Source organism: Thalassophryne amazonica, chromosome 17 (genome assembly GCF_902500255.1).
Source record: "Thalassophryne amazonica chromosome 17, fThaAma1.1, whole genome shotgun sequence".
Taxonomy (NCBI): domain Eukaryota; kingdom Metazoa; phylum Chordata; class Actinopteri; order Batrachoidiformes; family Batrachoididae; genus Thalassophryne; species Thalassophryne amazonica.
In genome coordinates this window covers 64,019,202-64,032,505 of record NC_047119.1, presented here as the reverse complement: position 1 = coordinate 64,032,505, position 13,304 = coordinate 64,019,202, and the positions used below count along the sequence as shown (strand labels likewise).

Genomic DNA, 13,304 nt, shown 5'->3' with positions numbered 1-13,304 from the left:
GGAATAAGGTTTGGGGAAAACCTGGTCTTGTTAGGAGAGACGGCATCCATCCCACTTTGGATGGAGCAGCTCTCATTTCTAGAAATCTGGCCAATTTTCTTAAATCCTCCAAACCGTGACTATCCAGGGTTGGGACCAGGAAGCAGAGTTGTAGTCTTACACACCTCTCTGCAGCTTCTCTCCCCCTGCCATCCCCTCATTACCCCATCCCCGTAGAGATGGTGCCTGCTCCCAGACTACCAATAACCAGCAAAAATCTATTTAAGCATAAAAATTCAAAAAGAAAAAATAATATAGCACCTTCAACTGCACCACAGACTAAAACAGTTAAATGTGGTCTATTAAACATTAGGTCTCTCTCTTCTAAGTCCCTGTTGGTAAATGATATAATAATTGATCAACATATTGATTTATTCTGCCTAACAGAAACCTGGTTACAGCAGGATGAATATGTTAGTTTAAATGAGTCAACACCCCCGAGTCACACTAACTGTCAGAATGCTCGTAGCACGGGTTGGGGCGGAGGATTAGCAGCAATCTTCCATTCCAGCTTATTAATGAATCAAAAACCCAGACAGAGCTTTAATTCATTTGAAAGCTTGTCTCTTAGTCTTGTCCATCCAAATTGGAAGTCCCAAAAACCAGTTTTATTTGTTATTATCTATGGTCCACCTGGTCGTTACTGTGAGTTTCTCTGTGAATTTTCAGACCTTTTGTCTGACTTAGTGCTTAGCTCAGATAAGATAATTATAGTGGGCGATTTTAACATCCACACAGATGCTGAGAATGACAGCCTCAACACTGCATTTAATCTATTATTAGACTCTATTGGCTTTGCTCAAAAAGTAAATGAGTCCACCCACCACTTTAATCATATCTTAGATCTTGTTCTGACTTATGGTATGGAAATAGAAGACTTAACAGTATTCCCTGAAAACTCCCTTCTGTCTGATCATTTCTTAATAACATTTACATTTACTCTGATGGACTACCCAGCAGTGGGGAATAAGTTTCATTACACTAGAAGTCTTTCAGAAAGCGCTGTAACTAGGTTTAAGGATATGATTCCTTCTTTATGTTCTCTAATGCCATATACCAACACAGTGCAGAGTAGCTACCTAAACTCTGTAAGGGAGATAGAGTATCTCGTCAATAGTTTTACATCCTCATTGAAGACAACTTTGGATGCTGTAGCTCCTCTGAAAAAGAGAGCTTTAAATCAGAAGTGTCTGACTCCGTGGTATAACTCACAAACTCGTAGCTTAAAGCAGATAACCCGTAAGTTGGAGAGGAAATGGCGTCTCACTAATTTAGAAGATCTTCACTTAGCCTGGAAAAAGAGTCTGTTGCTCTATAAAAAAGCCCTCCGTAAAGCTAGGACATCTTTCTACTCATCACTAATTGAAGAAAATAAGAACAACCCCAGGTTTCTTTTCAGCACTGTAGCCAGGCTGACAAAGAGTCAGAGCTCTATTGAGCTGAGTATTCCATTAACTTTAACTAGTAATGACTTCATGACTTTCTTTGCTAACAAAATTTTAACTATTAGAGAAATAATTACTCATAACCATCCCAAAGACGTATCGTTATCTTTGGCTGCTTTCAGTGATGCCGGTATTTGGTTAGACTCTTTCTCTCCGATTGTTCTGTCTGAGTTATTCTCATTAGTTACCTCATCCAAACCATCAACATGTTTATTAGACCCCATTCCTACCAGGCTGCTCAAGGAAGCCCTACCATTATTTAATGCTTCGATCTTAAATATGATCAATCTATCTTTGTTAGTTGGCTATGTACCACAGGCTTTTAATGTGGCAGTAATTAAACCATTACTTAAAAAGCCATCACTTGACCCAGCTATCTTAGCTAATTATAGGCCAATCTCCAACCTTCCTTTTCTCTCAAAAATTCTTGAAAGGGTAGTTGTAAAACAGCTAACTGATCATCTGCAGAGGAATGGTCTATTTGAAGAGTTTGTCAGGTTTTAGAATTCATCATAGTACAGAAACAGCATTAGTGAAGGTTACAAATGATCTTCTTATGTCCTCGGACAGTGGACTCATCTCTGTGCTTGTTCTGTTAGACCTCAGTGCTGCTTTTGATACTGTTGACCATAAAATTTTATTACAGAGATTAGAGCATGCCATAGGTATTAAAGGCACTGCGCTGCGGTGGTTTGAATCATATTTGTCTAATAGATTACAATTTGTTCATGTAAATGGGGAATCTTCTTCACAGACTAAAGTTAATTATGGAGTTCCACAAGGTTCTGTGCTAGGACCAATTTTATTCACTTTATACATGCTTCCCTTAGGCAGTATTATTAGACGGTATTGCTTAAATTTTCATTGTTACGCAGATGATACCCAGCTTTATCTATCCATGAAGCCAGAGGACACACACCAATTAGCTAAACTGCAGGGTTGTCTTACAGACATAAAGACATGGATGACCTCTAATTTCCTGCTTTTAAACTCAGATAAAACTGAAGTTATTGTACTTGGCCCCACAAATCTTAGAAACATGGTGTCTAACCAGATCCTTACTCTGGATGGCATTACCCTGACCTCTAGTAATACTGTGAGAAATCTTGGAGTCATTTTTGATCAGGATATGTCATTCAAAGCGCATATTAAACAAATATGTAGGACTGCTTTTTTGCATTTACGCAATATCTCTAAAATCAGAAAGGTCTTGTCTCAGAGTGATGCTGAAAAACTAATTCATGCATTTATTTCCTCTAGGCTGGACTATTGTAATTCATTATTATCAGGTTGTCCTAAAAGTTCCCTAAAAAGCCTTCAGTTAATTCAAAATGCTGCAGCTAGAGTACTGACGGGGACTAGAAGGAGAGAGCATATCTCACCCATATTGGCCTCTCTTCATTGGCTTCCTGTTAATTCTAGAATAGAATTTAAAATTCTTCTTCTTACTTATAAGGTTTTGAATAATCAGGTCCCATCTTATCTTAGGGACCTCGTAGTACCATATCACCCCAATAGAGCGCTTCGCTCTCAGACTGCAGGCTTACTTGTAGTTCCTAGGGTTTGTAAGAGTAGAATGGGAGGCAGAGCCTTCAGCTTTCAGGCTCCTCTCCTGTGGAACCAGCTCCCAATTCAGATCAGGGAGACAGACACCCTCTCTACTTTTAAGATTAGGCTTAAAACTTTCCTTTTTGCTAAAGCTTATAGTTAGGGCTGGATCAGGTGACCCTGAACCATCCCTTAGTTATGCTGCTATAGACGTAGACTGCTGGGGGGTTCCCATGATGCACTGTTTCTTTCTCTTTTTGCTCTGTATGCACCACTCTGCATTTAATCATTAGTGATCGATCTCTGCTCCCCTCCACAGCATGTCTTTTTCCTGGTTCTCTCCCTCAGCCCCAACCAGTCCCAGCAGAAGACTGCCCCTCCCTGAGCCTGGTTCTGCTGGAGGTTTCTTCCTGTTAAAAGGGAGTTTTTCCTTCCCACTGTAGCCAAGTGCTTGCTCACAGGGGGTCGTTTTGACCGTTGGGGTTTTACATAATTATTGTATGGCCTTGCCTTACAATATAAAGCGCCTTGGGGCAACTGTTTGTTGTGATTTGGCGCTATATAAAAAAAAATTGATTGATTGATTGATTGATTGATGAGCACAAACTGATGACCAGAGTCCCAAAAAAAAAACAGAACCTCCCCCCTCACATTTATTGTGTATAAGATCACGATTGCAGAGTACATGTATTTTTTTGTAATGTTAACAGTCAGATGCGACTTGAAAGGAACGTCCAGATGTTCTTGAAGTGTTGACTTTTAGCTTTAATTCAAGAGGTTTGACAGAAATGTTATTAGAAATTGCAGATGTTTTTCTGCACAGCAATAGGACATACTGTTAATATAAATCACTTTTACAACTAGTTTTTTTTTATTTATTTTTGTTTTTTTTTCTTCTTCTTTCTTTCCAGAGAAATTTGGACTTTGGTATCATATGTCACAGGGGTCTGAAACGAGCTGTGTCAGTCCTCAGTGATGAAAACAGGAGACTGTCTGAAAACACACAGAATTATGGGGCTTGTATTTTTATTTTGAGATATTTAACATTAAACCTTAAAGACATGAAAACAAAAAAAGAAAATTTAAATACTGACTTGGTAGTGTGGCCCCTTTAATAATTCTTATTTGAACAACAATTGAAGCTGGATTGATTTAATTTTCAAATCTGCTCCTGACAGGTTCAAACCTGGATGAGAAATATCCTGAATCAGGTTTTTTTTTTCTCTCTCTCTCTCTCTCTCTCTCTCTCTCTCTCTCTCTCTCTCTCTCTCTCTCTCTCTCTCTCTCTCTCTCTCTCTCTCTTTCTTCTTCTTCTTCTGGCTTCATGAGTTTGAGCTCTGAACCTCGTTAGAGTTCATTAAGCTGCTCCGGTGCTTAATTGAGCGTTTAGTGCAACAGATTCAGGTCTGTTTGGTAATATGTACATGAAAACTAACTTTTGCTTTCAATTGAAAATGAGGTTATAGGTAGTTGTATTATCAAGAAAAGGGAAGTACAGACATTTAACTCATTTGTGCAGCGAACAGAACAGAGAGAAAAGGGGGAAAAAAGCCCTAATCCCTCCCACATTCATTAAAAAAAACAAAACAAATCTTGTCTCTGTTTCCTGTGTCATCTGTGCACCATCATCACCTCCGCCCATTTGTGTGTTCAGACCCGCGGATGGCGTGATCGTATAGCGGACCTGGAGGCAGCACTGGCCAAGGAGAAAGACACGTGCCGTAAGATACTGACGGACAAAGACCGGGAGGTGGCGGACATCCAGGCCAAGATGCAGCAGCAGCTGAACGAGTACGAGCAGCTGCTGGACGTCAAACTGGCTCTGGACATGGAGATCAACGCCTACCGCAAACTGCTGGAGGGCGAAGAGGAAAGGTGAGGTGCTCGTGTAGTGTGTGGAAGAGGGAAGTGAGATCGCTGTTTCACTTCTCTATACAAGTTGACGCAACTGTAGTCGCGGGGCGCACGGCTAGATGCCGCCTTTGACCAAGTAAAGGCACAAAGAACTTTTGACCTTTACATCCAAAGCCTTGTAGGTTATGTGAGTATCTTTTAAATACAGTTTTTTGATGGTTTTTCCCTGTAAAACACCACATAATGTTTCTGTGGTGTTCAGGTTGCTTTGGCACCTACATTCATGACACTCTGAATCCTCGAGGCCAAGACCTGGAGAAGAAAGACCAAAGTCGAGCATCAAGGCACTGCGTTACTGGTTTGAATATGTCTAGGGAGTGTTTAAGTGTTGGTTTGTTGGAGGTCTTTGGGGGGCTGATTGACGTGCGACTGCTGTAATCAGCGTTTCATTGATGAATGTCCAGTGAAGTCTCAGTAACTCGACGTACTCTACCATCTCCTTTGGTCTGGACCTGCTGTGGGACACGTTGGTGTTCCTTTACAGTCTGAACCTTTGACTAGTTCTTTAAACTGTTTAATAGTGGGTTCTTAAAGTGTAGGTGACACGATATGTAATTTTTTATTTTTTTTTTTAGTAAAATTAAACAGTTTTAAATTTATCCTTTCCTGGTGCGAAGTTACTGAAGAGATAAATATTTGGATTTTGAACTGCGTGCGCAATAAAAGCCAGGAATGTCCTGGCGAGTCCCGACATCAGAGAAGGAGGAGGAAGTGATATCAGCGACGGAACCATTATCTTAATAGTCCCATTAATTTATGTGTTTTTACAGGCTACTGACAGCCCCGTTTCCACCAAGTGGTTCAGGTCGGTGATGCACGTTTTTTTTTTATGTCAGAGCGGTTAATTCTCTTTGGAAGAATCCTTTTTATTGGCAGGTGGAACATTTGTATTGACAAGCGCACATGCACATTGTCTGTGGCTTCTCCACTCCACACGGAGGCAAGACGGAGTATTTACACTTTATTTTATTATTTTGTGGATCGTGGGATAATTTCTGCACCACCCTTGGTGCATTCAGTGTGTCTCAGAAAAAAATCAATGCAAGCAGGCAGCGAGCGATACAACACGATTTAACCCGTCAGTTGAATTGATGCACACTGAATGAATCGATGCACTCGCATCACGCACGTTTGTATCTAGATGTCGATTTGTATCAATTAATCTCCACATGCCCAGTATGTACCTGTTTCTCAGGGGAAAAAATCATAAATAAAAAATCCCTACTTCCTCTTCACTTTTGTTCTGATGTCACAGATGGTGAAACTTTTTATCAGCTGATTATGACCAAAGAGCTGGCAAAAAAATAAAAACAGTTTATCATCACCCATATGCTGAAATTGTCTGCATTATTAATTTGTTTCTTTTATAATCACCATTCTGTGTTCTGAACTCTGCCAATATCGTCACTGTTGTCAGACTGAAGGTTTTCCTCCAAGGTTTAGTCTCCCTCATTGTGGTCTAAATAAAGCTCAAAATCATGAGGCTGTGTCCCCACAGCTGCTTCAGAAACACCTTCAGACTGGACTAAAAAAAAAAACCAAACAAACAAAAAAGCTCCACACTAGACAAAAAAAACATCGTCAATTGTAAACCCAAATCAACCAAAACTGTTTACAATTGATTTGGTCTTTAATCAGCAGGTCCCGTTTTCTTGATGACATAGCATCAATATGGCTGCAGCTGAGGGCTGAAATAGAGCGCAGGCTTCAGACAGCTGTTGTTTATCCTTCACCTGTGCACTTATTGACTTTTATTGTTCAGGATATTTTTAAAATATCAACATTTCATCATTTTTAGTGATTTGTGCACATTTTTTGGTGTCACCTACACTTTAAGCCTTTGTGTTCTCTTTCAGTGCTCACTTTGGACTCCACAGTGCTTTTGTCATGATGCTGTGCACACATGACTGTCTGGTATCAGAATCTGAGGTGGATCAGGACGCATTAAACAAATATCTCTAAATAAATAAATAAACATTTTTGGCCCCACTACAAATATTCATACCCTCAAGTCCAAAACATGGGGGGGGGGGGGGGGGGGGCAGATCAATCAAACATGGAGGTCCACACAGAAAAGAGACTAACAACTTTGTCTAAAGTGATAAATTGTGAAAGTAACAAGAACATCAGTTTCCAATAAAATCATTCTGTATTTTTACTGGTTTGCTTGAAAAAACTTTGACTTTTCTTCAGTATTTTGAATCCTCAAAGTCATCAAGGTGCAACAATCAATACCTGGATCACATCAGGTCTTAACGAGCTTTACTCGTTAAGATGACGAGTGTGAATTAGAACTCAAACTGACTGAAACAGCCTTAGATTTCTTTCTTTTATTAAAAATAAAAAATGTTTGCTGAGCATTTTTTTTTTTTTTTTTTTTTAGATGTTGAGGGTTTAAGCTTCAGCAATGCATTAAGCTTCCTCGACAGCAGGGGGCGCCCACATTTCACCTGCATTATAGCGCCAACACACTGAGACTCCGTATTGTATCCCAGCTCGATCTGTTGGACGCTGCGTTTCCTGTGTCTTCATGGCACATTCACAGGGATCATTCTTGGGACACAGACAGTTGTACAAGCTTAAAGATGGCTAACCGTGACCTATTTTAAGAGGTCAAAAGGTCACATTCTGTTCCCTAGTTTTATGCTCAATGCAGGCGAGCGAAGATATTTTAGCATTGCATTTTATATTTAAATCTGTATGCACAACATCCTGTCATGTGGAAATGTTTGGGGCTGCGTTTAGGTGTGTGTGTGTGTGTGTGTGTGTGTGTGTGTGTGTGTGTGTGTGTGTGTGTGTGTGTGTGTGTGTGTGTGAGTGAGAGAGAGAGAGAGAGATCAGTGCACCCACCATCTATCTGGATTTGGAAATGATGCAGCACCTGTCAGACAAAATGTTGGGATTTTGAAGGTCACGACTCTCTGTATGTGCCTGACTGGCGGATGGTTACTTTTGAGAGGTGTGGATGTACCAGTTGTCTGAGTGGTTGCCATCCAGGGCCCAGGTGAGCTCTGTGGTGTGATGGATGCGGCTCCCTGAGCTGCCGACTTCATTGACTTTTTGTCGTCTGTAATGATCCGACGTGCCCCCCCCCCCCGCCCCCCCCCTTCCAGACTGAAGTTGTCGCCGAGTCCTTCGTCTCGCGTGACGGTGTCGCGAGCCTCATCCAGCAGCCGCAGCATTCGAACTGCTCAGGGGAAGAGGAAGCGTGTGGACGTGGAGGAACAGGAAGCCAGCAGCTCCGTGTCCATCACCCACTCCGCCTCGGCCACGGGACCCGTCTGCATCGACGAGATCGACACCGACGGCAAGTTTATCTGCCTGTACAACAGCGGTGATGAGGTGAGGCCCGGCTCCACCCTTTTTGCGGTTTTGCTCGTTGTAACGATGATTTATTTTGCACTTTCTCAGAATTCAATGTTTTAAAGTGTCTTGAGTAAAGTTGTAGCTTCATTCTGAGGTGGATTGTGTGAACGTGTGTGTGTATGTGTCAGGACCAGGCCATGGTGGGCTATGAGATGACCAGGACAATTGGAAGGTCTACGGCCACCTACAAGTTCACCCCTAAATACGTCCTGAAGGCGGGTCACAAAGTCACCGTAAGATTTATCTCCTTTAAAACATTTATTGATTGTGGATTTTAATGACGTGTCACTTCATCCGTGTGAATATTTGGTATGTTTTTGCGTGTAGATTTGGACCTCTGATGCCGGCGTGAGCTCCAAACCCCCTGCAGACTTGGTGTGGAAGAACCAGGCCTCCTGGGGCTCGGGGAAGGACGTGCACGTGGTGCTGATGAGTCCTCAGGGAGAGGTGAGGCGCCGGCCAATTCTCACTTTACGTTTGATCAGAACGTGAGCAGACACATGTTGAGGCAGATCCAGATTCTGTTGGACTGTTGGCGTCTGGACATCTGCTCTCTGTTTTAAGAATTGGAATAAAAAAAAAGCCTGTTTTAGTTTTTTTCCACCGTCCTTCACATTATTTAAACGAGGAAAACTTCATGTTTTATTTTGTTGGATGATGTTGGTGGTTACATCATATGCCTGAACATCTGAAGTGTTAAAATAATGACTCTGTAAAATGCTTAAAATTGCCTTAATTTTAACCCGTTTAGCAATAACCACACGACGAACCCTAAAATCTTCTATGTTTATTGACAAAACTGTAAATGGCAGAAGCAGTGATCAAAGTTCTCCATCGCTGCGGCGGGTTTCCGTCAGTTGGGGCAGGAAGCCCATAAGAGATCAACGCAGATCCAATGAGCTCAGTCTTTTGATGGTACCTAAAATTATGGCAACTTGTGTGTGTTGTGTAGGAGGTAGCAAGAAGAACCACCACATATCAGATGATAGAAGAGGAGCAGGACGAGGACGATGGAGTGGAGGCCTTTGAAGAACAACGCGTCCACCAGCAGGTAGTCGGGTCGGGGACACTTTGATTTGGACGTGTTTATAAAAAAAAGGAACATCTGAGTGAGTTTTGCAGCCTTTGCCTCTGAAATCCCGTCATCCCTCTTACAGGAAATACTCACATCCTTTGGCTTTTACTTTTTTAAATGACATTAATAAAGAAATTAAGCTTCTTGATAGTTTTTAATCCCCTGAAGGCCTAAAGGGGGATAGGGTCGTGGCAGTTTCCGTCTGTCCGTCACAAAAAAGGGTGCAAGTGTTCTAAAAGCAGCTTCTGTCACACTTTTAGGAGGAATTAGGGGAAACTTGGGCCAAGTCCTTGTTGTAGGTTGACAACGCGCATATTGTAATATTGTTGACACATTTTGGCAGAGTTATGGCCCTTGATGAACAAACCTAAACACTGTGGGCGCCTGCATTCTGAAATCAACTCCTCACATATTTAGGGCAAATTTCACGAAAACTGGTAGAAATCCTTGACATATGCTGATTATATGCATATTATACTATCGTTTGATGTGTTTGTTATTCAGTCCTGTGATTCGGTAACAAGAAATGTTTCTCTTGATTTATGAAATAAATTTTTCACTAAAATTAGGTCATTTTACAGTTTTTGCTCAAAGTGCAAATAGCTAATCTGTGTTAATGAAGCAAATGTTATCAGAACGTAGCAACCACTTGTACCAAAGCAGTATATATATGTGTGTGTGTGTGTATATTTTTTTACAACATCGTGCAAGTTTTATGAATCCACAGACACTGATCTGTATCCGTTAAACAGATCAGTTTCCATGGAGAAAAAGCCTTCACTCAAAGGGTGGCTGTTATGACAGTTGTTGTAAAGCAGGACTGGTTGGTTGCTACGGCGAAGCTGTGTGGCTGCTGCAAGATGCTGTTCTTAAGATAAATGTAGCATATGGACATCGCATACTTTTAGAGCTATCAAGGTTTTAAAAGAAGAATTTTGCAGCATGTCTGTGTCACGGAGTGACGTCGGACAGAGAGAAGCTGGCGAGAGACTGCGTGAAAAAGTTTAATAAGGACTCAAAATCCATGGAATTGGCGCTGGCTTGAATTTAAAGTCGTCTTCATGAACACATCCGAAAAATGAAAGAAACAGGAAAAGCAAACTGCATCTTGTGCCCCCAGGAAACATGGTAAAAATAAATAAATAAAATTATCTCCCTGGAAAATAAACATTGTGCTGTTCAAGCAGGATTTCAGACAAGATTATGTGATATTATTATTATTATTATTATTAATGTAGACTTTATTTCATTGGAAAAAGACATTGTGGCTTTGAATGGATTTACAGGAATTTACACAAGAACATAAGTTTTTTACGCTAAGGTATGTTGATATTTTACCATGATTTTCAAAATATTCTACAACCTTTAGCTGTGGTTTTTCAGTCTTCATGAATTTCATGTAATTTAATTGTTCTGAGTTGATGCATAATTTGGTTTACAGTTAAAGTGAAAATCATTCCGGGTCGTACCTCCATGTCATATTCCGTTATTTTAAGATTATCGTTGACAATTCAAATGAAAAAGTAAATCTAGGATCATTTAAATATGAACTTCTTTTGAGTTTTTTTTTTTTCTTCTTCTTCTTCCAGGAGATGTTGAAAATGGATCATTAGATATAAAATTAATTTGGTTTCTGGGGCCCCGCGAGCCCTCGACCCCGGCTCCTGGGGGGGGCTGCAAATTTTCCTTGGATTTTACTATTTTCATTTCACAACGCTGTGTGGTGGTAGATGATAATGCAATGTATTTTGACATAAATCCCTTTGAAATGTAAGGTGAGACAACCAAGCTAAACCAAATGAATTTAAAAAAAAAGTGCACCATATGGTCTGGAAAATACGTTAAGGTCTCAGATCAGCTGAAGTGTATATTTTGGTCTTTATGAATGTTTTGTTTTGTTTGTCCTTTCAGGTAGAGCCACACGGCTCCAAGAGAGGCTGCACCATTATGTGATGTCACTGCCGCCGCCGCCTCCTCTGAGCCCAGCGACTCTGCTGCTATATACAAATATTTTTCTATGGTTTGTAGTGTGTTTTAAATAAGATGTCTGATTTTAATTTGAAGCTCGTTTTTTTTTTTTTCTTTATCCCTGACACAAGAAGGCAAAACTGTTTTGGGTCAGCGCCTTCTGTGGTAATTTAAAGACCAAAACAACCTGGTTGTTTTAGTTATTGTAGTCAGAATCCTTTTAAACCGCAACATGTAGTTTAAACTCACTGATGGATTATCTTTAAGAAAATCTGACCTTGTGCTGTGTATTTTTTTTTTAAATAGATTTTAATTTTCTTGGCCAGAAGAAAAAAAAAAACATTCAAGCAAGGTGTCAATACTTAAAGTGTCAGTCTCCGCAAACAGGAGACTGTTTGACCAGAACACTAAGATCTCCTCAGTTAACGGGCGTTTTAGCGGCTGTGGGCTGTGACCACAGACGTGCTCTGACCCGAACCACTCTTTAAACAAACCGCCACGATTGTACGACGTTTTCGTGTTCGGGATTTGTCGGTTAAAGCCACCATGTGCAGGGCTGAAAGTGGAAACTTGCGACCAACAGCAGTTTGAATCCTAACTGTGAAATAATTAACGCGGCGGATCATCACACCATATCACCATCTGACAACTGAACAGTGTCGAAGCATAAAGTTCTGTAGAATGTTTCTCAGGGCTTCGTTCCGGTGCCTTGTTATCTCATTGGGCCACTCTGTTCAGCACTGTAAAAGTTTACCGTTTAGCGCTCCTGGAGGTCACGTGTCCTGTTCTTCTGTTGGCTAATTGGCTCGGCCAATCAGCAGCTGGCAAACACCAGCTGTGAGCAGAGCAGGGAGAGATGGGTAATGTGCAGGTGATCTCGTGGACTGAAAAGTTATTTAATATGTTAATTTACATGTGACCCCGTGATGCCACACTGAGGACGGATCGTTGACCTTTCAGTCTGCACTGGATGGTTGAGAATGAAGAAACAGGCGGCAAGACGACCGTTGAGACGTTGGGTTCACGGCGTCCTGCACGTTGTGGCTTTAATGTGAAATCGCGCAGCCGCCTTTGCTTTGTTTTTGCCGACTGGTGAAGCGCAGTGCCAAGTAAGAAGTGATTGTATTCTTAACCTTTTGATAAGCTGAAGTTTGTGTTGTGTGTTACTCTGCATGCTGTGGCTGTAAACTTTATAGAGAAACAATAAAATGTTCATTTCTTGTAACGTGTGTGTGTACACTCTTCACACCTAACACATGATGCAGATGATGCAAAGTAGTGAAGCGTGCATCATAACGGAAAACCTTCAAACAGGCCGTGACTGCGACTCTGCCATTAGTTTGACTTCTTTGTCATCAGGCTGCGAGCAGAAGCGTTTGACAGTCGTGCAAATTCTTTGATTTGTTGGTACAGCCGGGGCACGACTGGGTTTTAGTTGTCAGTTCATCTCATTTTCTCCAAAAATTAACTTGTCAAATGGATAAACAGCAGAGAACTTGCTGCACATTTGAACAGCTTTTGTTGCCATCTAGTGGGTGATTGTGAGGCTTTCAGGGCTTCTGTTGACATTTCTTTCTTAAAACCCAAAAGTCAGTAAAAAGCATTTATAAATATAAATATGAGAAATGCATGGTTTTTTTTTTTTTGTTGTTTTTACATCCAGAGCTTTGACTTCCTGTTTGTTTTATATATAAACCTTGATTTTGAGAGTTTTACAGTTCTTGACTTTAAGACCACAGAAGGTTTTGCTGGACAGAAGGACGGCAGTTTCTCTTGACACACAACTTACCATTGTGAATAACATGAAGTACTTCAACAGTGTTTCCGCCAAACGTTATCCATATTAGCTCCAAACTTGTGTTAAGCCCTGTCTGCTCCTCTCACCCACTAGTGAGTATTAATTTACATAACCAGGTTTAGGGAAATGGATGGATGTTTTGAGTTGACCA

At 40.9% G+C, this 13,304-nt stretch overlaps 1 protein-coding gene across 1 annotated transcript in view; it reads left to right on the top strand.

The window, feature by feature from the left end:
• Positions 1 to 12,580, top strand: part of lmnb1 (lamin B1) — a 38,915-nt gene extending 26,335 nt beyond the window's left edge. The window contains exons 6-11 of the mRNA XM_034191511.1: positions 4,687 to 4,907; positions 8,060 to 8,288; positions 8,441 to 8,545; positions 8,640 to 8,759; positions 9,265 to 9,363; positions 11,299 to 12,580. Coding sequence (XP_034047402.1) covers positions 4,687 to 4,907; positions 8,060 to 8,288; positions 8,441 to 8,545; positions 8,640 to 8,759; positions 9,265 to 9,363; positions 11,299 to 11,340 — 816 coding nt within the window. The 3' untranslated portion in view covers positions 11,341 to 12,580. The remainder of the gene's footprint in view (positions 1 to 4,686; positions 4,908 to 8,059; positions 8,289 to 8,440; positions 8,546 to 8,639; positions 8,760 to 9,264; positions 9,364 to 11,298) is intronic.
• Positions 12,581 to 13,304: the final 724 nt, after the last annotated feature.